Here is a 26,475-nt window from a genome sequence, read left to right on the forward strand (position 1 = left end):
GGGATTTCTCCGGTCATGGAAAAGGCTATCGCGTGGAAAGTATTTCTCAAATGAAAATATTACAAAGGCATTCTCGGTCCAGGCGCCTAGCACTCCATTTCGTTGAGGGAGAAATTTCTTTCGAATCCTCATGCGGACAAAATATTTAGATTATAAAGGTTCCCTGAAAAAAAAACACTTTGAAAGAAATAATGAAATCTAATTAAATGTTCCCTATTATGTAAGAAACAAAGAAATATAATAAAAAATAATGTCTATAAAAACGTCTCGAGGAAAAATGTTTTGAAACATCTTGAAGAAAAATGTCTTCAAAAAGTATTGAAGAAAAATGTTTTCAAAACGTCTTGAAGAAAAATGTCTTAAAAGACTTCTTGAAATATCTTGAAACGTCTTTGAAGAAAAAAGTCTAAAAAAATGTCTTGAAGAAAAAATTTCTTAGAAAAATATCTTGAAAAACGTCTTGAAGAAAAATGTCCCACTCTATTAGCAACACGTCCTATTACGCAACAACGAAAAGTAAACAAACCTTATTATGTATTAGCCAAAAGTAAACAAACCCTATTAAGTAACAATTATAAGTAAACAATTCCTATTATGTAATTAACACCAGTGTCTCGAAGAAAATTAATAGTACCTGCATCTTGAAGAAGTTTCTTAAAAAAGTATCAAGTCTTGGATTCAAAGAGACATGGAAGTGACTGTGGTGGAATCCACAATGACCTCGCTAATCCACTCCAAATTTAAGATATTTTACAAAATTACGATAATTTGTAGCTCAGCTAAAAAAACTCAAGTAATTATTTCTAATAATAAACTATACTCGTATATATAATAAGCGAGATGTTATGCTGAAAAAGAAATCACAGGGCGCGATTATATAGATTGGTATACAGAACATTTAATTTAACTGCTTAATAAATAAATAAATGCCTTTCTTGTGTCTCAAAATAAAAAAAAAACCAACAAAACACTAGTTAAAAAAATAACTTTTTAACTAACAAACATGTCTTGATTATTAATTGTAACTCATTAATTTTCACTGTAGTTTCACTAGTAGTTTGATTATTGATCCTTTTTAGTTTTTTTTTTTTACAAAACATAAATATCTCCATCTATCAACAGATGCTAGATGGTTTTGATGATTTTTTCACCTCAATATCGCTAGTTTCCACTCTTATAAGTTATCCGCACTCTTTGGTCAGAGAGAGTTACCTCTATAGGCAATTATTTAGATAGATGTGCTTTTTATTAACTACAGAGGATATGAAATCGAATTAAAAATCACGAAAAAGAAAAGAAACAAGAAGTTCTTGGCAACAAAAAATCTTCAAAACACACTTTGTTTCAATCCTCTTTTATTTTATTTTCACTTACTTTTCTTCATTTTTATTAACTATATCCCGCTATTGTCTTATTTAGTTCCAATTCATGTGCTATGTCTTAATTAAGTGAGAGAAAACAATTTCCCTGCATCTGAAAATACCAAAGTTGAAAGTGAACTACATTAAAGTCGAAAGTAAAAAAAATATAACCAAGAACAAAAAAAATTACCAAAATACTTTTTCGGGCCAAAAACTTGAGGTTTCTTTGCAAGCAACTTGGGTAGTATATTAGTAAAGTTTCAGTGAATTGCCAGCTAGTACCCAAGATCTTTCCTATTGCAATAAGAAATATCGGAACCTAATAGTCTATAAGATCTACCAAACAAATAACATTCATTGTCATTATTTCTTTGGCCATTTCTTTGATATTCTAGGAAAAAGGCTACTGTTCTACCCATACAAAGAATTGGGACCCGCTTAAAGACTCTTCTTAATGGCACCCTCCAATAGATTCAAATTGTCTCTAGCGTCTTGCACCATAGCTTGCTGAACAGACGAAAGCTACGTATGCAGAAATTCAATACGTTTAATTTTTTTTTTAGTTTTTTTTTTTAGTTATTTGAGTATATTCGACATAGGTACCATTGTTCCTGCTGCGGAATCATAAAAATCCCATAACACAACCCACAGGCTTAGTTATCCTATGCCTGGGCAGCATTGTTGGGAAATACTTAAGTAAAAGTACTTAAGTAATTACTTAAGTAAAAAATCTGAGTACTTGTACTCTACTTAAGTAAAAAAATTCTGAAGTACTTAACACTTATAATTAAGTATAAAATTGAAGTACTTAAGGGCACTTAAGTACTCAAGTACTTTCTTCATGATATAGAAAAATTATACCGGCATGACGCAGGGCGATGCGACGAATTGAACTGCCTATATATTAGTGGATGAATGGATTTTAGTCTTTGAGAACAGCGGCTCCTGGCCAGGCGCGAAATTTCAAAGAAGGACGCTATCATGGCGGAACTACCATATATATTGAACAGAAAGTTTTTTGTGATAAATGGGAAAATTCAGAAGGTGGTGCAATATCTACCACATGCAAAAACTGTCCAAACAAAATTCTGAAGGGTCAAATGGATGCAACAACGAATTTCCACAAACATCTTAAGATGAGTTTGCTATCCTTCTGTTTACCAGAAGTTTGTTGAGCTGAACTAGAACAGTAAGAACAAAAGGAAATCAAGTAGCAAAGAGGCTAGTGAACTTGTAAGCTCACTTTCGTGTTTGTCTGAAGGTGAAGATAATGAAGATAATACTGCCTGATTATAGCTCACCGAGTAAAACTTAAGGGAAATTTCTTTGCTGCATGATGAAGAAAATAAAGATGAAGCAGGCCAGAATGGCTCATTCTCTTTTACAAACGTTGGAGAGATACTCGATTCTCATGACGACCCCGAGTATTTCCAACTTCCTCTACACTTCAGGTGTGTCAGCCACACACTTAACCAGCCTGCATCCACCGATGCTGATAAAGCCTACTGTGACAAATGGCAACCAGGTGGAACTCGAAGTATGAAAGTGTCAAACGTTTGATGGATTGTCACAAAATTAGAAAGCTTGTTGTCGTATGGGATGCTTTGCAAAAACCAAGGCTAACTTCTCGTGATGTTGAAATTCTTGAAGAACACATGAAAATTATGGAGCCAGTAGCAGTGGCATTGGATATTCTTCAGGGAGAGGAAAAATGCTACTTTGGTGCTATTTATCCTACAATCAAATCGCTTGAAAGGAAGCTCAAAAAGTTGAAAGATTTGGCGAAAGTCAGACAGCCTTTAGTACATGCTCTACTTGTGGGTCTCGAAAAAAGATTCCCCGCGATCTTGGACGAGATAGTTCTTTTTGCAAGAGACTATGTTACTGCCACGGCAAGTCATCCTTTCTTCAAATTGAAGTGGTTTCCTGATAACCAGAAGGATGTAGCAGTTGAACTCTTGGTGGATGAAGCAAAAAAGGTCGAAGATTTTAGAAGTACTTACGAGGCTGATAAAGGTAACTTTTTGTCTGGAGATGAATACTTTGATCTTAGTAATGAAGAAACTGCTTCTGATAGTTCTGGCAACCATGGCCGTGAAACCAATTCTGTGAATGTGGAGGTTTTTTTATATTTGAATGAGAGGCAAAAGGAATTATCTGTGCTCAAAGTGTACCCAAGGGTAAAGAAAGTTTTCAGGAAGTACAACTGTATCATTCCTTCGTCTGCACCTGCAGAACGACTTTTTTCGGTAGGTGGTGGAATTTTTACTCCAAAAGGAAACATACTCGGAGATGGTGTGTTTGAAAAGCTTCTGCTGTTGAAAGGAGCAAGAAAGAAATTTAGTTCATTTATGATCAAGCTGTAATGAATGTTCTTTGTAAATTCTTTTTTTTTTATATCTTAATTGAAGTAAAATTCGATTTTTCGTGAAACCAGTTGATTTTTTTCATGAAAACTGTCTGTTTTTCTGAAAAGCGGTCGATCTCTCATCAGAATCTTGCTTATCTTGTCTATCAAACAGTTCGTGGTAACGAACTGTAGTAAGGAGCGACCCGGCTCAATAGTAAACGAAACTCTAAAATACGGAATTTTGATGCTAAAAGATACATCAAAAGAATCGGATTTTCATGCTGATTTTAAATATATAAGTTTCATCAAAGATAGTTTTTGTCATCAAAAGGTACGAGCCTGAGAAAATATGCCTTATTTTGGAAAATAGGGGGAAACACCCCCTAAAAGTCATAGAATCTTTACGAAAATCACACCATCGCATTCAGCGTATCAGAGACTCCTATAGCAAAAATTTCAAACTCCTATCTACAAAAATGTGGAATTTCGTATTTTTTTTTTTGCCAGAAGACAGATCACGGTTGCGTGTTTATTTGTTGTTGTTTTTTCCAGGGGTCATCGTATTGACCAAGTGGTCCTAGAATGTCGCAAGAGGGCTCATTCTAACGGAAATGAAAAGTTCTAGTGCCCTTTTTAAGTGACCAAAAAAATTGGAGGGCACCTCTTACGCTCATTTTTTTCCCAAAGTCAACGGATCAAAATTTTGAGATAGCCATTATGTTCCACATAGTCGAAAACCATAATAACTATGTCTTTGGGGATGACTTACCCCCCACAGTCCCTGGGGGAGAGGCTGCAAGTTACAAACTTTGAACAGTCTTTACATACAGTAATGGTTATTGGGAAGCGTACAGACGTTTTCAGGGGGATTTTTTTGGTCTGGGGGTGGGGTTGAGAGGAGGGGGCTATGTGGGAGGATCTTTCCTTGGAGGAATATGTCATGGGGAAGAAAAATTCAATGAAAAGGGCGCGGGATTTTCTAGCATTACTATAAAAAAAAAACAATGAAAAAATAAACATGAAAAAGTTTTTTTAATTGAAAGTAAGGAGTAGCATTAAAACTTAAGACGAACAGCGATTACTACGCATATGAGGGTTCTAAAAATACTTTAGCATAAAGAGCGAGGTATTTAGGAAAAGATAAATACCTCGCTCTTTATGCTAAAGTATTTTTAGTAGTTTAAACTATTTATTCTACGGGCTTTCTGATTCAGGGGTTATTCTTAAAGAATTGGGACAAAATTTAAGATTTAGTGTAAAGAGCGAGGATTTAACAAGGGGACAAACCCCCTCATATACATAATAAAAATATAAGAATATAAAAGTTTCTTACGTAAGTTAATTCTTAAGTTAATAAAAACGTTTAAGTTAATACTAATAAGTTAATACTAATAATGCTTAATTAAGTTAATACTAATAAAAACGTTCGTTAAAAATTAAAAGTTCTAGTTGCCTTTTTAAGTAACCGAAAAATTGGAGCGTGACTAAGCCTCCTTCCCCACCCCTTATTTCTCAAAATCGTCTGATCAGACTAAAAGAAAGCCATTTAGCTAAAAAAAAAGAATTAATATGCAAATTTCATTTTAATAATTTATGCGCGGAGAGCCAAAATCAAACATGCATTAATTCAAAAACGTTCAGAAATTAAATATAAAAAAATAGTTTTTTTTAACTGAAAGTAAGGAGCGACATTAAAACTTAAAACGAGCAGAAATTACTCCGTATATGAAATGGGTTGTCCCCTCCACAGTCCCTCGCTCTTTACGCTAAAGTTTGACTTTGCCACAATTCTACTTTTTAAAACAATTAAAAACTTTAGCGTAAAGAGCGAGGGATTGCGGAGGGGACAACCCATTTCATATACGGAGTAATTTCTGTTCATTTTAAGTTTTAATTTGGCTCCTTACTTTCAGTTAAATAACTAGTTGTTTTTTTTTATTTAATTCGGAAAGCAAACGGATATTAAACAAGTGTTTTGCGTGTTATTTGCTGTAAGTAGAAAATTATTACTAGAGTACTTAAGTACTGAAGTACTTTTTCAGAAGTACTTATTACTTAAGTATATTTTTAGAGAAGTACTTAATACTTGTACTTAAGTAAAAATTTCTCTGAGTAATTTTACTTAAGTAAAAAATAGAAGTACTTGGCACAACACGGCTGGGCAGGAAGGCAGATGTCCCCCCAGTTTTTCTGACGTCTAACGTAAAATTCCTTCTGTTTTATATTTTTACACTTCTATGGTATATCTTGCCCCTTCCATATTATGAGGCCTAAAACGTATTGATTAGGTCAATTACAATCCCCTATTCTTGTAAACAGCTGATAACGCTGATTTTATCCCTTATGATGACGATGTCCTTTTAGGTAATCGAAAATGATAAAAGAAAACTTTTAACTTCTGTCAGTATCAACAATCTGTTTTGTACAAGGATTTCTGAGAGTCAAGCCATGGTAAAAAGTGGTCAGATGTGAATTCAAATTGCATTAAATTATGCTTTTGATTTTGTTTTATAATAAGAACAGTTATCACTGTTCTTGACCAAAAGACAAAAAAATATACTACTTTTGACCGTGCTCATAATGTCATTCTTTACCGTGAAATTGAGTGATCTGCAACATATTTCCCCATTATCGCCATAAACAATCGAGAGCTCGTTGCATTAACATACCTGACCAGGAGTGAGCGCCCTCGTTGGTCTGGGCCAACTATGAATCCAATGTGGTCGATCCGTAAAGAATATTGACCTATATAAAGATGGATGATCGGTTCCAGGGGCCTGGAAATAAAACTGTACATAAAAAAACGAATATAAACAAATTTGTGATGCGTTTTTTCTATGCGTTTAGTCACAGTTGCAGGTAATGGCAACCACAGTCAAAATTAGACAAAGTCGTACATTATCGTACATCCAATTTTGAGTCGTACCTCAAAATTTAGTAAAATCAAGTCTGAAAGTAGAAAAAATCCCCTAGTGGGAGTTAAACTACTTGTAGTATTTGTATAGCTGTACTTAATTCAGGAGATAAATCCCGCTCCCTAGCACACACACACCCGATAAGGCAGCATCTCCAGCTCAAAGGCTACCAGACAAAACTTGTCTTGTCTTGACAAAACAGACAAAAATGTGTATATATATACATATATATATATATATAATATATATAATATATATATATATATATATATATATATATATATATATATATATATATATGTATATAATATATATATATATATATATATATATATATATATATATATATCATATATATATAAACTCTATCAAATAATACATGACAAAAGTCATCCTGAGCATAAAAGATCCGATTTAATTAGGACCGGTCGTTTAACTACAACCGACCCAATATATAGGACCATAATGAGATATCTGAGAAATAAACATACCATTCAACTCAGAATACAATGTTGAACCCAAATATAGCTATCATTTCGGGTTGAAACTCGTCCCCCAGATTCCCTAACTTCCTGAGTCTGGAAGTACTTCCCGATATTCAATCTTCATGAAATTCAAATTTTCCCGACGAAAAAAGTTGTAGATTTAGATAACATCAATAAAAAAATTGGGGTTCAAGAGAAGATAGGGGGCGTTGTCCAGCCACTTGGACAATGGCTTCCAGTTAGAAGATTTTACTTCAAATCACCGGTTACAAAATACTAGAAAAAAGTAAAAATATTCGGCTGTTATCTTCTTTTCACTTTTCAAAAACAATAAAACACTCCTTAAAACAATTGCGTGGGTCTCTGAAGTAAACGGAGGCAGGATATTTTGGTGTGTGGAGGACTTCAGGATGTCAGCTCCAAACTTCATCAGCATTTCAAGCCTCCTTTCATCATGGGTCTGGAGCTTGAGTTGACTCAAGCTTTGTTCATAGTAATTTTAATTTGGCCCGATTTTACAGACTCTCTTCTGAATTCTTTCAAGTTGATTTCTATATTTCTCTGTAAGGGACAGGTTCTATACACGTTGTGCAAAAAAAAAAAAAAAAAAAAACACTTCACCTACTTCTTCCTAAGCAGAAGAGGTCTTGAACGCGGGAACCACGCGTTGTGTAAAGATGTACAGTACTTGCAATATTTATTAGAGATCCAACGGTAATAAGCTAAAAAAAAATGAAAAAAAGATATCCCGTGTAATTCCTGTATAAAGGTTTCGTCAGAAGAAGAAGAGTGATGGGATATCTCCTTTAAGGAGATTTCATACTACGTACGTAACTTTCTATTCTATATGGCTATGCTAAGTTATACTAAGCGTAACCTTTCGCACTTAAACAAGCCCCTTTTCTGTAGCCTAACGCAAAAATTCAGGAAACCATCATGATCGTGGTCTAAAATCATCACAATCATTATAAACAAACTATTCAAAATTTTAAAGTCCCAAATGGAGATGGAGACTCAAGCTCTGATCACGGATGAAACAGTTTCCACGAAAAATTTGCTAATTTATTTTCAAGTTTATTGATTTCTCATCGAGAAATTCTATTTATTGCTGTTACTGATTTTTGGCACTTGGCTATTCCAAAACAGTTTGAATTTACTTAGAACTGCCAACGTTAAGGACAAAATTTGCTTCATAAGATTGCATAAAATAAAGTTTAAGTAATACAACTGTGAAAAGATATACGGCGCTGTGTCAAATAGTTAATAAGCATAGTTGACCGTGTTTATTTCTACTAACTAGATTAGCAGACTTACTATGTAAGAAAAACAACAAAAGAACAGGAGAATAAGTGAACAAAAAAGGCATTGAATATTTTACTTGTGGCAACTATCACTATTTCAGCTTTGCTTGCAAAGCTGTAGAATTCGAATACTTACGACGAAAATTGAGTTTGTTGTAGGATCCTTTTCCGCTACGAAGTGTCTAACCTTCTCCCTGCCAATAAGACAACGCTGTCCTGTAGTCCAATTATGGATTCCCTGGTGCTGAGCCATTACTTCCTTGGTTTCTATGTGAACAAAGGGACCAGGATTGGGTAAAATGTACTGAAAAGGCAGAGAATGAATGAAACAGTTGAAAATTTAAGAAGGTATAAGACAGTTTTTCTGGAAGGATCTGTTGATCTAAAATATATTCCAGGCGAAATGTAAATTTTTTTTTAGCTTTAGCTTCCTTTATACTCCGTTTTTCTAGTATAGGGAGGTCTCCAGGCGGACGCATTTGATAAAAGAATACATCCATATTACACATCTGTTACCCGAAGGCACAAAGAAAAATGGGACATGTCTTATGGTAACGTCAGTACTTTTAGTTTTAAGCCAGCGGTGAATGGAATCTCGATAATAAGTACTTCATTGTATTTCTTCTAAAAATTCTTATAAGTCTTTTATAAAACTATCCGTGAAAAGGATCACATTACCTCACATTTTTCAGTGATGTGCCTAATTTTTGAGCATGTTATCAAAATCCTCAATTTACAATATTGCTATTTCACATGTAATTGTTTATTTTCAGATCAAACTAGATGACCACTAACCAGGCGAAAGCATAACTTCACTAAAGGTTGGAAAACTATAGCGACATATCCGAACAGCATAGAAAACCTTTACAGGAGACTTAACGAGCAACTGACCCACAGTTTCTACTTTGCCCCCCCCCCCCAAGCTCAAGTTCAGCGTCTTCAAAAATTTCGTCAAAACTAAGAAAGGCCTACAAAATTCAAATATCCACAGGAACAGGTCAGTTTTCTTTTGTATACCTTTGCCTTTATTGTATTATGGGAACAGGGAAGCCTTGAAACTTTATTAGCGATATGACATGCGCAGGATAATCCTCTTGCATAGATTACTTTCTCTCATTAATACAGCAATATTCTAATTGATTTCCGTATTAAAACAACCTTTTCACACCTTTAGAGTAGGTTTGAATCTTCGATATAACCTTGTATGCAATTTTTTTGTCGATTTGTTTGTTCTCCCAAGAAAACTGTGTAAAATTGTTCTTTTGCTCAAACCGCATTACAAGTACCAGGTAATATAGTATATTAATAGAAAAAATTTTTGTTTAGCATCTAGTTGATAATGCTTTCATTATTAGTATTTTATCGTTGTTACGAAATTATTATTTTAGTTTATTTTTATTGTTTGCTTTAGCTAGTTCAAAACTTTTTTTTCAATTGAAAAAAACTGACCCTAGGGCCCCCACACCATAAATTACAAGGGAGGGTTAAAGCTATTTTTAAATTTTCGAAGATTATTTTCGAGAAGAAGGTGCCTGTTCAAGGATGAGTAAATACTATGTTCTAATTGATGAAGTGTTGCTTTGACTACCGCAAGACGGCACCTTCTGTACCAATTTTACGGTAATTAAAACCTTTTTGACAAAAACAAGTAGGGGATGTGTCTTCATCGCCGTAAAACGCTTACGAGATGTGCTGTTTAAAGAAGTTTAAGGGAAAATCGGATACAAAAATCCCTTTCTGGCGGGAATCTAGGAACTAAACCTTCGGTGCCAAGGCACAGTGGGATGTTGCAGCAAGTGTGACCCACAGGTCATAGTTGTGGAGCCAAACCTGTGTTTTAGTCTGACAGGGTACAAGATTGTATTTTCCATTGCATGTTTAGATGCGCCTGAACTCGAGGCCCAGTTGACAGATAACCAGACTTAAATTTGGAATTGGTATATGCCATTTCATCCATTGATGTGCGATGACAACTTTAAAAATTATTTTAGGATGTGTGCTTCATTTTTGCATAAATAGAAGTTTACGTCTTCCTGTTTACTTTCCTCGGTATTAGACTAATAAAATATAATAAACATTAAAATCGAAAGTTTTTGAAAAAACTAAAAAAAAAAAAATCACGACTTGATATTTTTCTGGTGTTTTTTTTTTTTTCCAAAAAATTTTAGGTATGGAATTTTCACTTAGCTTGGTTTTTAAAGATTTATCTTCGAAGCTTTGCTTATTTACTCTGACAAAATGTAGCAAATTTGTAATATCAAAATACCGAAATAGAAAAAAAATTGCCGATTTCGAGAAAACTGATGTAAACTCCCGTTCTTAGGAGATGAACAACCGTATATCGGCACTGAAAAAAATACAGCTTATCTAGAGAAAAAAGTTAGCTCTAGTAAGTCAAAAAACTGATGCGGGATGACGAATTCAAGAGTTGTTATTTCTAACTTAAAGAAACAATTTAGCATATTCTTCTTACTCAATTTTCATTGTACTATTAAAGGTTCTTGTATTTGCGTCAGAAAAATTCTTGTAGGTCCAAACAAACTTAGTTTTAAGTTTTCCAAAATTCCAAAGACAATAGATGCATGATGACATCTCAATAAAGAATTTATTTTTAATTATACGCTTCATTTTCACATATAGAAGAGTTCAGGTGTTCTTGCTTTCGTTTATAACACTACTCGGCTAATATATTATTTGCATTAAAGTAATAATATTAAAAAAAAAAAAAAAATCAGAACTGAGTATTTTGAAATCAGGATTTCCGGTATTATTTCGCAAAACTATAAGAGCTCATCTGGATCTATAAAGGCACCCTCGAAGCGACAGAGCTTTACTTAAATAAAATGTAGCAGATCCGCAAAATCATTTTTCCTGATGGAAAAAACACAGACGGAATTTTATTTCGGGAAAATTAATGGAAGGTCCAGTTCTTAGAATATAAAGACCTCTCTATGTGCTTTAAAAAGAATCTAGCTTTTTAAGAGAAAAAACTGTAGAAGGTCACGGGAAAAATATGCAAGGTACCAACTTTAGAAATTATTTCTAATTCTAGGAAGCATTTTTTTATATTATAGAGTTCAGGTCTTCTTGCTTAATTTTCATAGTATTACTTGATAAAAAAAAAACTAGAATAGACTTTAAAATCAAAAATCGATGAAAAAAAGTAAAAGAATTCGAAGCGGCGACTTTTCCAGTTATTTGCCAGAAATCTAAATGAGATGGAAAATTTGGATCTTAAGTTCTCGAAGAGATAATTCAATGTTTTACATGAGTCCGACATCACCAGATCCCTATGAGGTTTACTTTCAGAACTAGGACAGCTTTGTTTTATTACAATTGAGCACTTTTTAGTAGAAGAGGAAAAAATGATTTTTATTATTTTCTAAAAAAAAATAACGGAAATTTTGCACAACTCACTAGGATTTTTTTTCTCTGTCTTATAAGAGATTTCTTTTTTCCTCTTACTCCTTCCGAGCTATAGACCGTTATGTGATTTGATAAATCGTTTGACTTCTTTTTCAGGACTACCCAGCCCTTACCGTGTCAACTGTCACGATGAATACAGATACAGTGTCTTGGCTACCAACTTCAACTCCAAAAGTGGACCTTTCATTGGACAAAACTGATGCCCCTTTTCAGCCTAAACTGCCAAGATATCGCCTTACTAACGGTCAACGATTCTCCGAGAAACCCTACTCAACAGAATGGATCAAATACTCTATCCTGAAGGTATGCTGCCTTTTGAATTTGCTGTAGGCATTTCTCCATTTTCAGTAATCCTGGCTACGTTATCACAGGAGCAGGAGATTTAGTTGACATCGGGGTCCAAAAATGGAAGATACTGTGTGAAAAATTATAAAAACATGAAGAATCAGCCTTCCATGAATCTAGTTACTCAAGCTGGATCGAGTATTAATCAATTAAAGCAGGGACTAGGACTTCCATAGCATCAGCTGTTGTCAAGGCCCGAAAAGAAACGTTTGAGAAAAACCGTGCACAAGTTACAACATTGGTTAACACGATGAACGTTCTTTTCCATCAGCGATTGGAATTCAGGGGGCACGATGAAGAGGAGGATTCAGGAAACCGTGGAAATTTTCTTGAAATACTAAAACTCATCTTTTTAGATGGGAATGACTCAGTAAGAGAGCGATATGGGCCTAAACTAGTGCAGAGAACCAAATTGAAATTCTCCAAGTAATTGAAGATTCCCTTAGAGACATTACGAAAAAATCAATTGTAAAGGCTGGTCGCTCTTAGCTAATGAAACTAAAGATAAATATAAGAAACAACAACCGAGCCTTATTGTGAGATTTGTTAAAAATAGCAACGAAGACCACACTGCCTTTCCATAACAAACAAACACAAAGTAGAAGCAATAGGGAAATTCTTTTCAAGACAATGGAAATCAATTCAGTGGATATTTCGACCCTATGTCCAAGGGCCGTCTTCAGCACAATACTAAAAAGAAATATATATATATATATATATATATATATATATATATAAACTTAAATTAAACGAAGTTCAACCACTGTTCTCCCTACCTTGGGAGAGCTGTGTAGCCAAGTATTATGACGGAAGCCAGAAGCATGACTGGAGCCTGAAATGGAATTCAAGCTTTGATGGAGGAACTTGCACCGCAAGTAAGGTACATTCATTGTCATGCCCATTGTTTGAACCTGATAATAGTTCAGTCCATTAATGACTGTTCTAACGTCAGAGAATTTTTTATAAACTTGTCAAGCCCTCTACGTCAAGCGGGCCACGTAATGAACTATTTATCAAGATCCAGCAAAAGCGTCGTGAAAAATCATAAGAACTAGAACGGCTCGTCGAAACAAAGTGGCCTTACTGGCATAGTTCTCTACAGACAATTGCTTTAAGACTGAGAGCAATCATGGACACTTTGCAGGCCGTATCAAGCGAAGGAACAGCAGACGACAGCAGAAAAGCATTTGGGTTGCCTACTACTTTAGACACAGAGTTTCTACTAATCCTTGAGACGATGACTCAGATGCTTGGTCCAAGTGATTGTGCCTCAAAACAATTGAAGCCTGATTCTTTAATGTATCAAAAAGTCAAGCGATGACATCATCAAAAGAACGATGTTTTTCTTAAAAGAAACACACAAAAACATATCTTCACACGTCTATTTCAGATGAAAGACCAAGTGACCTTTTGGTCATTGGTACCGAGCCTAAAAAAGCGAAGAAGCTTAACGTCAATCGCGCAGTGAACAAATTTGTGAATTTGAAGAAGCGTCGCTTCACCTTGCTCGATTAGTGAAAAATCCCTTTCTTATTTTGTTTTAATTCTTGAAATGAAACTGCTCATTATCATTTCACTTTGAAAAATCAGCTCCAAATCCCCCCTCCCTCCAGAATCTTGAAAGAATTACGCCCCCGTAAGCGGTTAGAGCCAACGACAATTAAAATTAAGTAACTTAATAGTTTTCTTCATACTTTACGGTGAACAACTGTACCTATTTTCGTCATAAAAAAAAAGAAGAAAAAAAAAATCTAGCATCAACTTATGTAGTTGATTTTCGATGAGACTCACAAGAGTTATTAAGCACTGGCAAAGGAGTCCACCACTAAGTCAGCGTTAGGCATATTAAGTTAACAAATATTGTTTATTGCAAAGAACTTTGAAGAGTAAAACCTGGTTATATTTCTCGTATTCCCGGTGTTACAACTTTCAGATATACAAACTCTAACATTAAGAAATGAGATTCCTTTATATTTCTCTTTCGTTCAACGCAAAGGCAGAGCAATAACACAAGAAATACTACAAAAAAGTAAATAAAAGGATATTAATTACATGTGCTATGAAATCCTGAAAATGTCTTTTGCCAACAAAACATATTCCAGTGCTCTCTTTTTTCTGGGAAATCTTGCTTAATCCTGCAGAGTTTGCTATTTCTTTAACAATATTTTTGGTCATTCCACCAACGGGAAACATTGTGAACTGAAGGGCATCTTGGGGTATCTGTGACAAGAAAAATGTCTGATCCTTTAATTGGTCAAAAGACTTCAAAAGTCGAACACCTAAAATTAAAGTAACTTCAAACCAGCAATTTTTTTTCTTTAAATCTTTATCATGACAGAACTTAGAAGTGCTAACCCATTCTATCAGAGGAGTAACTTTTATTTATTTTTAAATAAATTTTCCATCTATTCATTTAAAAGTTTTCCATCTATTCACAAGACCCAATTAAATGGGACATTTTTAATGATGTTACTAACAAAATGGTGGACGGAGAGCATGAAAATTCTGCACCCGAGGCCAAGTGCGTCAATCCTTAAAATCCTAGTGGAGGAAATTGGATTTCTCTTCACTTACCGTATATTTTGATGAGTTTTATGCTTCATTGGTAAGATGTCTGATGCAAGCAAACATTTGTAATAAAAGTTTTTTTTTTGGGGGGGGGGAGGGGGGAGTGGACCCGCTTCCTTCTCCCCCTGATGCGTCAACTTTTTCTCACCCAAACTTTAGTTTATGTAAGCTTCATACTTTCCATTCATACTGCATTGCCTGCGACCAGTCACTAACTGAATATAATAACTAACGGGATAGCAACTAATTTAACCCTTTGATGCCTGAATTATGAAAAAAGAATGGGAAAAATATTTCGGCCGTTTCCAGGCTTCGTTATGACCTATTCCACGACAGAAATGGCAAGAAAAAAAATGTATTGATAAAGATGATGAAATAAAAAAATGGTTCCCACAGGAACCATCCGGCAATCATGGCACAAAAACACTCTGATCGGCTACATAGTGTGGTAAGTCAGAAAACAATTCCTGTTGGGTGTGAAACACAAGGACACTTCACATTTTACGCATTTCACTTTGGAATGAGCTTGTACACATACTCTGCATCTCTGTTTGCTCTCTATCCAAGCCGGGAAGTGCCCCTGTCCGTCGAGTCTTGTCGAATCTGGGGGGCGACAAGTATAATTTCTTTTTTTCTGAGAGTTGGTATCTGCGTCACTGAAAGGTCTACCTCTCTTTGGTGTTGCCAAAGATGCACCAGATAGAAGTGCACGTGCCACATCTGTCTTGAACTGTAGCAGGTTCATTGGTTCCTGCCCAGCAGCAAGACACCTGCGGTATAAGAGCCAGCCATTCACAACGGAGAGGTCAAACAAGAAGAAGAAGATCCTCATGTACCATTTGCTCCGTGACTTGAAGTCGATCCTGTAAAGCTCCAGCAACATGTCGGCAAGATCTACACCACCCATAAAGCGGTTGTACTCCTTCACACAATATGGTCGCTTGACATCGGCATATTCTTTTCGTTTACCATCCCACCGCCTACACGTATCTTCTGGGTCTAGGGCGGCATAGGTCGAAATCAAGTGGACTGGCTTATTGTCATACCACTTCATCACAATGGCATTCGACTGCGTTTCCACTCGCCAGTCGTAAGAGCCTCTTCCTCGGGCTTTCAATTTGCTGTCTGATTCCAAAGCACAGCCTTTCAACCTGTTTGCCCTCACTGTGGCCAGTGTAAGTATGCCCTGATCACTTAGTGTTTGTGCCAAGTCTAACGAGGAGAACCAATTGTCAAAGAATAGCTTGTAATTTTTGTGCTTGGGTATTCCTCTTGCAAGCCGCAGGACAAAATCAGCTCCAACTCCCAGGTCACTGACATCAACCGACCCCGTACCCGTATACATTTCAAAGTCGTAAACGAAACCACTCTCCCCAGCCCTTGAGATGAACTTATAACCCCACTTATGCGGTTTCTTGGGATTGTACTGCTTCAACGAAATCCTCTGTTTTGTCGGCAAAATTTGCTCGTCTACTGCCTGGTGTTCTTCTGGGGGTATCTTCATAAAGTTATCTCTGATCATCTCTATCAGAGGACGAACTTTGTGGATCTTGTCGTGCCCAGGGTCTCCTCGTGGTTTCTGGGTAAGATTGTCGTTGAAATGAAGATACTTTTTGATCTGCTCGAATCTGTCACGCGACATGGCATCAGCTATTACAGGGTAGCGCGTTTCGTTTGACCAGTAACTGCGGTATGACGGCATTTTCACTATTCCTGTGAATGCAAGGATCCCTAAGAAGCACTCCACCTCGGCAGATGAAACTCCAAATTCTTTGGCATCTTTTTGAAGAGCGTAAATTTTCGTTTGGTCACGTATATGGTTGACCATGCCTTGGTCAAAAAACAGCCTGACAAATTCCAGGGGTGTCTTGCCACTCATTTCTTGGTCGACGACAAGATGATCCTTCCACGCAGCATCTGGCTGGACGAAATCCACTTTTCTCCAAGCAAGGTCCCGTCGTTTGCTTGGTTTCGAAGCAGCAGTGCCTGAGCTCGTGGCATTTTGTCTGGCGATCTTGACGTCCTCATGGTCATCCTCACTGTTGTGGTCGTCAGCTTCAATTCGACCGCTTTCTATTTCTTCTTCAATCTCTTCTTCCTGCGGGTTATTATCAGGATCAGGAAGGAGAAAACTAGGATCAGATGGGTCCTCATCTTCATCAGACAGATCTTCGAGGTCCGAGTTGTCTTCCGGGCAAAGAACAAAATTCAGAGCCTGTGCTAATGACACGGGGCGTCTTCGAAGTCTTCGCTGGACAGCCGAATACTCATCTTCCACAGTTTTTGATGTACTCGGAGAAGGCTGGTCCATTTCTGCACTGTAAAAAATATATTTGGTAACAGTCTAGTAGGGGAGACCGGGGTTGACCCGGACACGGGGTTGATCTGGACAGTCAAGTATGGACACCTTGCGGTTGAGTAAAAATTCTCAAAAAATCACGAAAGGTGCACCATCTATTGCCCTATTATCAAGCCAGTTTGGATCTAGATACACGCAGCCATTTGTTTGTATTTTGCAAAAAGTGTTTTTTAAGGTAAGAATTTTTTTCAAGGGTCTCTGTTTGGAGTTTAATAGAGTGGACCAGGCTGCTGGATTTGCAATGACATTTTTTCAGGAGAAAAGTAGCTCACACAGAAAGATTCTAGAGCGGTTTATTGAGCGCCATCTATTTGATTTTTTTTCAAATCACTTTGACGTCGCACGAGGACACATGGGGTTGGGCCGGACACGGTGATTGGGGGTTGGTTCGGACATTTTTTTTATCTGTCCGAACCAACCCCGTCTCTAAAAGGTTGGTATTTAGGGTAGAAAATACACGGATGAATGCTTGAAAATAAGTATTTCTACTAAGTAAGTACGGCAGTTCGCATTAGGAATATATTTTAGTGGTATACTAAGCGGTCTTTGAGTAAAATCTCAGCTCGTACCAACTCCGGTGAATGGTGTGTCATTTTAAAGCTTTTTTGTCATTTTATATAGCTGAAGTACTGTTTTTTACTTTTTATACTTTTATGCATATTTGAAATAAAAAGAAGTCGAAATCTAATGGTTTAGCATGGTGTCCGAACCAATACTGGGGCCGTCCGATCCAACCCCGTGGGTAGGGGTTGTTTCGGACATTTCAAAAAAATGAAAAAAAATAAAAATCTGTTTTTCCCTTTTTGTAGAAAAATCTGAAAAAAATCTCGAAGGTAGTCCAAACGGATACGCATTTTATGGTGAAGTCAGAACTGGAGAAAAGTCAATGGCTTAGAAGATATGCCGTTTCAAAAAATCGCGTCCGGGTCAACCCTGGTCTCCCCTAAATTGTTATTGACGACGGCAACTCCACCAGTTCTTGTCTAGATGGCTCTTCCGAGCGATAAATTTCGGAGCTATGCATGCCGGATGGTTCCTTGAAGCCACAGAACATGGTCGAGACATGGTCTAGCTCTCAAAATTTGATTCCAATGGTGTAAAGCAACTGTTTTCATGATATCTAGGCATCTCACACTGTTTACGGCTTACCGTCTCATCTGGTCTCGCTACCGCCGAATGGTTCCCAGAGGAACCACGACGTTGGGGGTCGTTTCTATCCTCTGGTTTTCCAGCTATAGGAGTGTATGATAGCTCATCTGAACAAAAAAAACATCCTCTTTCTAAAACTTTTGGAATGAAAACTCTAGCACAATAAACAATAAAGTTATTCACAAAAAAGTATTCTCACCTTTCAGGAAAAACAAGCAAGGCTAGAGGGCACAGGTTCAAACTTCATTACCTCACACAAGGGTGACAGATTACGGACTAAGAAAAATACAAACCTGTCTAGGTAGATCAGATTGAGACAATGGCAAACGGATTGACGTTAATAGGTCAAACGGTCAGGATTAAAATAAATTAAAAAGTTCATGGTTCCTGAGGGAACCTTCAGGCATCAAAGGGTTAACATGCTGAATTAAAAATCAAGGCTGACAAAGAAACACAATTTCTGGAGACCCAAGTGAGCCTCTCTTTTAAAATATAATTGTTTCTCCAGTATGTTTGTCCGATTAAAATTAGAGAGAATTTTTAAGCTAGGAGAGTTTTATTTTTAAATATTTCATCGGTTAATCTGGGCTGTAGCTTGCCTGTAAATGCTGTAAGATAGGCCAAAATGAAACCGAAAATTCAGATTGGGTCCGTCCCAGAGACAAAGGGCGTCTATTCCTTTTGCTGCTTCAAAGATTAATTTGTAATGGTAATTAATCAGCATATAGTAGCAGCGATGTACCCAGTTTTTGCTTCAAAACTTTGTGAAAAGAGTCAGAAGTGACTTAGCATGAAAAAACGATATTTGTTTAAAGCTTCTGCATCACATATCAGTGATTTGAAAAGAAAATATTTCCAGTTTACCAAGAACGTTTATATTATTCTCCTTTAGCACAGTGAAAACCGTAGGTGCTACCAGGAAGTGCCAGTGGGCAAAAGACGATACCCCATCCTTACGAGAAACAAGAAAACAATTAAAAGGTGGGTCAATCAAAAGAAGAGAAAAAATTATGTAATAGTAAAATCAAGAGTTTTGATAGACCTTGCCCATCCACCTGAGAAAATTGCCTGGTGGGCACTCTTGAGAAGACGCTTAGTTGGAGGTAAGGATGAATTTTTGACATTTACTTCTACTAGCTTAGTCATTGTGTTTCCCTTTCCTTTGAAATTGTTGGTTGAAATAAATTCAAAGCCCAATTCAAAGGGAAATTGAAATGCAAATAAAAAGTGATAAAAATTGAGCAAAGCAAGATAGTTTAGTCAATTCAAAGTTAAAGACCTATTTTAAAAACAGGTCTCAGGCCTCACTTGACAGCTCTTTTAGATCGTCTGTCAAACTAAAATTATATTTCTTTGTATTTCTGTGATCCAATACATTGCTCTACTCTCCCCGTTTTGAGCTGTCTTTAAAGCTTGAAGTTTTTGAGTCCTTAAAGGTTTGAGAACAGTAATTGATGCTTCACAGAGGTAATTCAAAAGGCGGCATTCTACAAGGAGAAATTTTACAGCGAAAAAAATAGTTTTTTTTGTTGTTTGTTTCTCTTTTCGTATTTCTTTTCTTATTTTACAGTAAATAATTACCAATTACCAACCAGTAGTGGCTGGACGCGTCCAAGAGGAAGACCCAAGTTTCAGTGGAGTGATAGTCTCGGGAATTTCCTGGACTAAGTTGGAATTTTGCTATCTGATGCGGAGGCCCTTGCTGCAGACCATCCCACGTGGAGAAGGCTGAAGACGCTCTCAACGCCAGCCCAGTTTGAGAATTAAGTAAGTAATTGTCTGAAAAGGGGAGTTTTCTTTCGCCATCTAAGAAATTCTAACTACGAATTTCTACGACTGAGAAAAAATAACAAACTCGGGAAAGAAAAGAAATATTTAAACATCTTAGGAGCCAAGCACGATACAAGAAAATGAGTTGAATCAGTCAATAGAGCTTGCTCTGCTTAAGAGAATGGAATGTAAATTATTGTCACATGCATTGCCATAATCATAGGTCATATATGTGACATTGATGTTAAATAAAAAAATAAATGACTAAATAAACAAACAAATTAATAAATAAATTATAGTGAATAAATGACACCAAGCTCGTTTTGAATTCTGTAGGAGATTTGTCATGACAGAAATAATTAGTAACAATTAACAGTAGTGACATCATTTCTATGTAATATACAAAATTAAACTTTTAACATAGGCAGAGATCACATGGTATTGATAATCTTTTCAATGTTTAAGAAGGCACAGTATAAGTGTACTAGTTTCCTGCAAAGTGCAGCCACATTCAACTCGAGTCGAATTTTAACTCTCAAGCCGAATTTCGAGCCGAAAAAACAGTAGGCTGTACGAAAAGTGTGGTTCAATCCCGCTTCCTAGGGCTATTATGAAAGAACGTTTGAGATGGCTAGGGTACGTTATGCAGATTAAGGATGACAGATTACCAAAGAGTATTCTTTTCGGCTAACCGTCTAGCGCTAAACAGAAAACAGGCTTCCCTTAGTTGGGGCGGAAGGATGTCGTAAGGAAAGATTCAAGAGAAATGGGAACATACTTGGAGGGGGTAAAGAGAGGGGCTTTGGATAGATTAAAATAGACGATGAGTGCGCATAGTTGCGTTGACCTCAGTCGACTTGATACTGCGGTGAGTTGTTAGTAGTAGTAGCATCAATTGATATACTACTTATTATTGAATAAGTCTTTGCTAAAAGCAAGATTCTATTTAAAAAACAATAAATTGTTGTTACCCTTTGAAGCATCAAAAGTTTCTAATTCTTCACCAAAAGAAGTTTTAGCATAGTGCCCTATGGCCACAGCATCAAAGCCGATTTTATCTTGGCAGTGCTCAAAAAATGCCTTGAATTTGATCCTTTTACTGCACAGAACATCGGAATTTGGTGTCCAGCATGCCTGATATTCCTTAATGAAATTGCTAAGAAAAATAAGTCAGAATAAATAAAACTAGAAGGTCAATTTAGCACACAAAATTTTTATTATAATCTGGATTCACCTCACCTTAGGAGTTTGAGACAGTTCAAAAACCCTCCCTTAAAAGAATCTGAGAAAAAAAATGCAGAAAATCACAATTCTGAAAATTTAACAATAATAGTTTTCCTTTTTTGTTTTTGGGTACCTTCAAACAAGAAAAACCTTTCAGATCTTATCCTGATCCTACCCTTTACACTCTGCTTGTATGTGACCTTTTCATACAACTAACTAACTAGGTCAGTAGTTAGCGTCTAAACTAAGAGGTAGAGGAACTCTCAAATATTACGTAGTTTAGAGTCCGTTCCCCTCAGGAGTCTCACACAGTCCGAGAAATTCCCTTGAAGAAAATCTGAAAAGACTATGTTCAAATACAGAAAACTCAGAAAATTTGATTATGAACTGCTGATTCCAGGGAAGAACTCAGATCCTACCTGACCTTTTCATACAACCATTCAAATAGGTCAGTGACTCGTCGCTAAATCCTCAAATTGAGGTATTGTATCAGATTAACGACGCTTCGTGACTACTAAGGTCCCTGCTTCGGCCCTGCAGTGCATTGCTGCAGGATGATTGGATCTCTGGGTCCCGTAAAATTTAAACTGTGGTTATATAAAAACTTTTTATACAACCAATGATTTAGGTCAGTGAACAACCTCTAAACTCTGAGGAAGAGGCACCTTCAAGCATTAACAGATTTGCACTATTCTACATAACGATATATTATTGTTAGTTATCATACACTATGGTTTAAACTGTTAATCCGGTCCATGCGTTTCTGTTACACTTGACAAAAATGAAAAGCATTTGTGGCACAAGCGGCACATTGCGCAAAGTTTTGTTGGTGTCGAAGATTGTGATGGAGTTGTTCCTGTAACGTAATATTATTTTCTTCTTCACTCTCATTTTTGACTTGTTCTAATTTTTGCTGTCGCTTGTCTTCCAACATCACAATTCTTTGTTTATCACTTCATTTTTGACATCACTTGTCATGTAATCCCACATTTCTTTGTTCCTAACTTTTGTTTTTGACTCATTTTAATTCTTGCTGTCGCTTATCTTCAAGCCGGATAGTTCTCTGTTCTTCACTTTCAATTTTGAATCGTTACACTTGTCGTTATAACAAGCATTAAAACCGTATATTTTTTGGTTGTTCATGGGGTTAGGCCATTTGTCCTCTAGGTATTAGGAAAATGCTGAAAACACTTTATGCAAATAGACTCACGATACAACCACTCCTGAGGCAAAAATAGGTGTCTGTAAGCTCTTGAAATGTGCTCATATATTTGACGTCACTCCCGGGAATTTTTTCGAAAAAATTAAGGCTCTTTACGAGTTTTCTAAAAACTCCTAACCTATTAAGATCGTTTTTTGAGCCAAAAAATCACAGAGCCGTTTTCGAGAAAAAATACAAACGTAAAGAGGATCAGAACGAATTAAAAATGAAACTGAAGAATAAAGGCGTTTTAAGCAGTTTCATAATGCTTAGGACAAGAACGTATATTAACAATTCATCAAAATGAACAAACTCAACCATCAAATGAGGCAAGATCCAGAGGACGACCTCAGAAATGTAAATTCACAGTTGAAAATGAACAGCCTAGACCATCAAATGTGACAAAACCAATCTGAGCAGCTAAGGTAAAGGGCATTGAAACAACGTCTGAAGTAATGTAAATAAAAATGAAGAACAAAGTAATATATAGCTAAAATACTTGCAAAAACGACAAATAGGTTAGAAGATATGCGACAAAGAGGAAAAAGAAATATGCGGTTAGAAGATAAGTAGCAGCAAAAATTATAAGTGACAGCGACCCTTCTAGGTAGTATGTATTCACTGTGGAGTCCTCCGTTATCCGAGTAAAGAATATCCAACAAAGGTGATTCATTGGGCGGCTACTGCTTGTTTGGTTGAATTGTATTGCCACCTCCAGAATTTCCAAATGAATTGGTTTAGCCGTTTATAGGATGTCACTTACTCTTTAAAAAGGCCCCACAAACAATCTGAAACTTGAACTCATGTTTTGCTTTAGCTTCATTCAATGTAAGCGATGATCAAACCATCAATAGTAGTGATGTTTTCAGCTTCAAAGTAGCTGGACAACTTTATTGGAAAATCAATTTAGCACCATATCGATCACAAACCCCTGAAAGTGATTTTGAACCACCTTAATAGAGCCAAATGTGTTTTTCAGGCCCAAAAAAGCTGTTGAAGAACACCTTGCACGTCGTTTAAAGTATGGGATCTCTCGTAACCCAATAGATCTATTGGAAGAAATATTGCAAAACAAAACAATTATGCCAAAGGTTACATGAAAATGCGAGAATTCGCGGACGATGTAAATCAACCTACTGATTCACAGGGACAACAGCCTTGATTGGAAGACAAGCGACAAAAAGAATAAATATATAAAAGCCCGCCGTGCAGCCGTGCTAGGGACCGACGGCGAAGCCGCCGGTACCCTTGTACGTATATCTTTAAACGAGCGTAAATTGTGTCTTTATTTATTTATTCCCGAAAGCAGGACCATATTTGTTTGAAATTTGGCACCCTTAGATTTTCTGGCCTGAAAAAGCAATCTAGAGAGGTAGAGAATCTGAGAAAATTCGTTAAAAGTCTTAATCCTGGAAAAATTTCATATAAAACATGTCACATGTAGGAACACAATCCAAAAGCATAAATTACATCATTTGTGTCCAAGGAATGGTCGTATCGTTTTTAGTATTGATGACACTAAGAATAACATGTAAGTATAAGAATGCCAACCAAATAAGAAGATGATGTATCTATAAAACTAAAGAATAACACGATAATTATGCTATAGTGGAGATTAGATACTTCAGAAAATTACAACATCCCTCAATAAGGAACATTTTATTTCACCGTCTGTAAAGGATAAGATGGAAGGAGAAATTAAATTCACAGCATAAATCTTAATTCAACAGAAATTGCTCATTTGCCACCTAATTGCTTGGAAATAAAGATTAAAACGATGATTACGCCAATGCGTATTTTGGATATTTCAGAAGTCATAGGATTGGAGCACATGATTTTGAACAGCTAAAGCAAAAGACATGAAAAAAAAAAGCTGGAGGGTATTGATGCCCAAAAATGAAGCACAACTGAGATCTACAGCTAGAAGACATTTGAGAATAACAACGAAATCCAGAAGAAAACAAAACCTCTAAAATCGATGAATCTTTGATGCATTAACAGGAAAGATGAATTTAATTCACGCCAGAATTTTTAAACTCAATTGTTATTGCTTATTTGACACCCCATGACTTAAAACAGAAGAATAACGAATAAATATACTCCCTTTAAACGAACAAATATGTATTTATTTAAAACATGATTTAGTTACAATTACACGCATTCTTAGCTGCAGTTAGAAGACAAGCGCAAACGAGAACCAATATATACAAGCCTGCCGCGTGCTGAGTGTCAGGTCCGGCCTCAAAATCGTTACAGCACAAGCAACAGCAAGAACCAATATATACAAGCCTGCCGTGAGGTGAGGGCTGGGGCAGGCCTCGAAATCGTTAGAAGACAAGCAACAACGATAACCAATATATATATATAAGCCTGGCACGTGCTGAGTGTCAGGGTTGGCATTGAAATTGGCTATAATGTTTTGTTTTTACTCAAAATTGGCATACTGACATTTCTGGCCACAAAAACAATCTACATAGGTCACAACTTAAAGAAAGAATTCGTATTTTTGCCAAGGTGGTTGTATCAAACCTATGGTGACGCCATGTTATAAAGAAGAAGTTCACATTATCTGCCAATAGAAGACAAGCGACAATGAAAAACAATATATCCAAGCCTGTCACGTCGCCGTGCCATGACTGGTCCTATATCTTTAAACAAGCAACTGTATATGCATTCATTTATTTACGTGTAAATATTTTCTTGAAAACGGCTTCGAATTATAATTTAAAAAACTAGCACCCTGAGATTTTATGGCCTGAAAAAACGATCGAGATAGGTTACGAGTTTGAGAAAAGTCTTTTGGAGCTTCAATTTTGGAAGAAAAAATCATGCGAGTAATGTCATATTTATATACATTTCAAGGCCATAAATTCCATCATTTTCCCCAGGGATGATCGTATCGTTTTTAGTATCTATGATGGTTGCAAAATTGCACAAGATGGCAAATGACAAAGAACAGCAAAAATCACATTGAGTTAGAAAAAAACGTTGCACAACGAAATATGCTACTAGAAGACAAAGCAAAATTACGATAGAATAAAGCAATGTGTTAATTCAGCGTGCCTTAGCAATGTGTTAATTACAATGGAATAACGGAATACCTTAGTTTAACTTGTGTGAGTCTATGTTCAGTAGACAGGAAGGAGGAATAAAAATCTAGCGTCTATGATATGTGCAAGATCACGCAAGATGATAAATGAATCTGAACAGGAACATTCCTAGTTGTTACTGAATAATATAACACTGAATTAAAGCAAAATCATGACAACTGGGGGAAAGCTGGGAAAAAATGATATTTTGAATGAATCCGAGCAGCTAAAGTAAAATACACAGAAAAAGACAGAGATAATGATGCAGGAAAATGAAGCGTAGACAGATATGCTTCTAGAAACATGTGTCAGCCAGCATCACAGCAAATACATCGAATCATAAATGAAATCTGTTGTTTGAAGAGAAGCAAAAGTGAGTTCAACAACTCATAGTGAACAGTGAATTCAGAAACAAGTTCCAAAAGAAAAGAAAATCCTACAAAATGGATGATTCTTCGACGAATTAAAAGGGAGGAGGAATTTAATTCACTCGAGAAATTGCTAATATGACACCTTATAATTAAAATCAAACAATAAAGAATATATAAGATAAAGGTTAAAAATACAGCACTAGACCCTTAAATTCCAAGCCGGCGGTGGTGATCTCCGTCTCCAGGCCCTCCAGCCAGGAAGTGCAATGGGGGGATGGGGGTCAGCCATCTTGTGTTTTCGTACACCCTTCCTGCTTACGTTCCCCAGATTTCTCCAGGTCTCCATTTCAAAGAATATATATACTCCCTTTAAATGATCAACTGTGTATACATTTATGTATGCATATAGGCATAATTTTTTTTTTTTAAACGATTTTCAATGAATCGAAACAGTCAAAGTAAAAGGCATGGGAAAATATACGATGTTCAGATGCACAAAAATGAAATACAAATGAGATCTGCAGCAAAAGGACATGTGACAAAAAGCATTACTACAAACCT

General features: G+C 36.2%; 1 protein-coding gene across 6 annotated transcripts in view; it reads right to left on the reverse strand.

Moving 5' to 3' along the window:
* LOC136031642 (mitochondrial tRNA-specific 2-thiouridylase 1-like) overlaps positions 1-26,475 on the reverse strand; it is a 165,159-nt gene that overhangs the window by 96,084 nt on the left and 42,600 nt on the right. For all 6 annotated transcript variants that reach the window (XM_065711307.1, XM_065711290.1, XM_065711325.1 and 3 more), the window contains exons 3-6: positions 21,001-21,185; positions 14,236-14,462; positions 8,549-8,716; positions 6,381-6,488 (exon numbers count right to left, since the gene is read on the reverse strand). In XM_065711307.1, coding sequence (XP_065567379.1) covers positions 6,381-6,488; positions 8,549-8,716; positions 14,236-14,462; positions 21,001-21,185 — 688 coding nt within the window. The remainder of the gene's footprint in view (positions 1-6,380; positions 6,489-8,548; positions 8,717-14,235; positions 14,463-21,000; positions 21,186-26,475) is intronic.

The sequence above is a fragment of the Artemia franciscana genome, chromosome 1, assembly GCF_032884065.1.
Source record: "Artemia franciscana chromosome 1, ASM3288406v1, whole genome shotgun sequence".
NCBI classification, from domain to species: Eukaryota; Metazoa; Arthropoda; class Branchiopoda; order Anostraca; family Artemiidae; genus Artemia; species Artemia franciscana.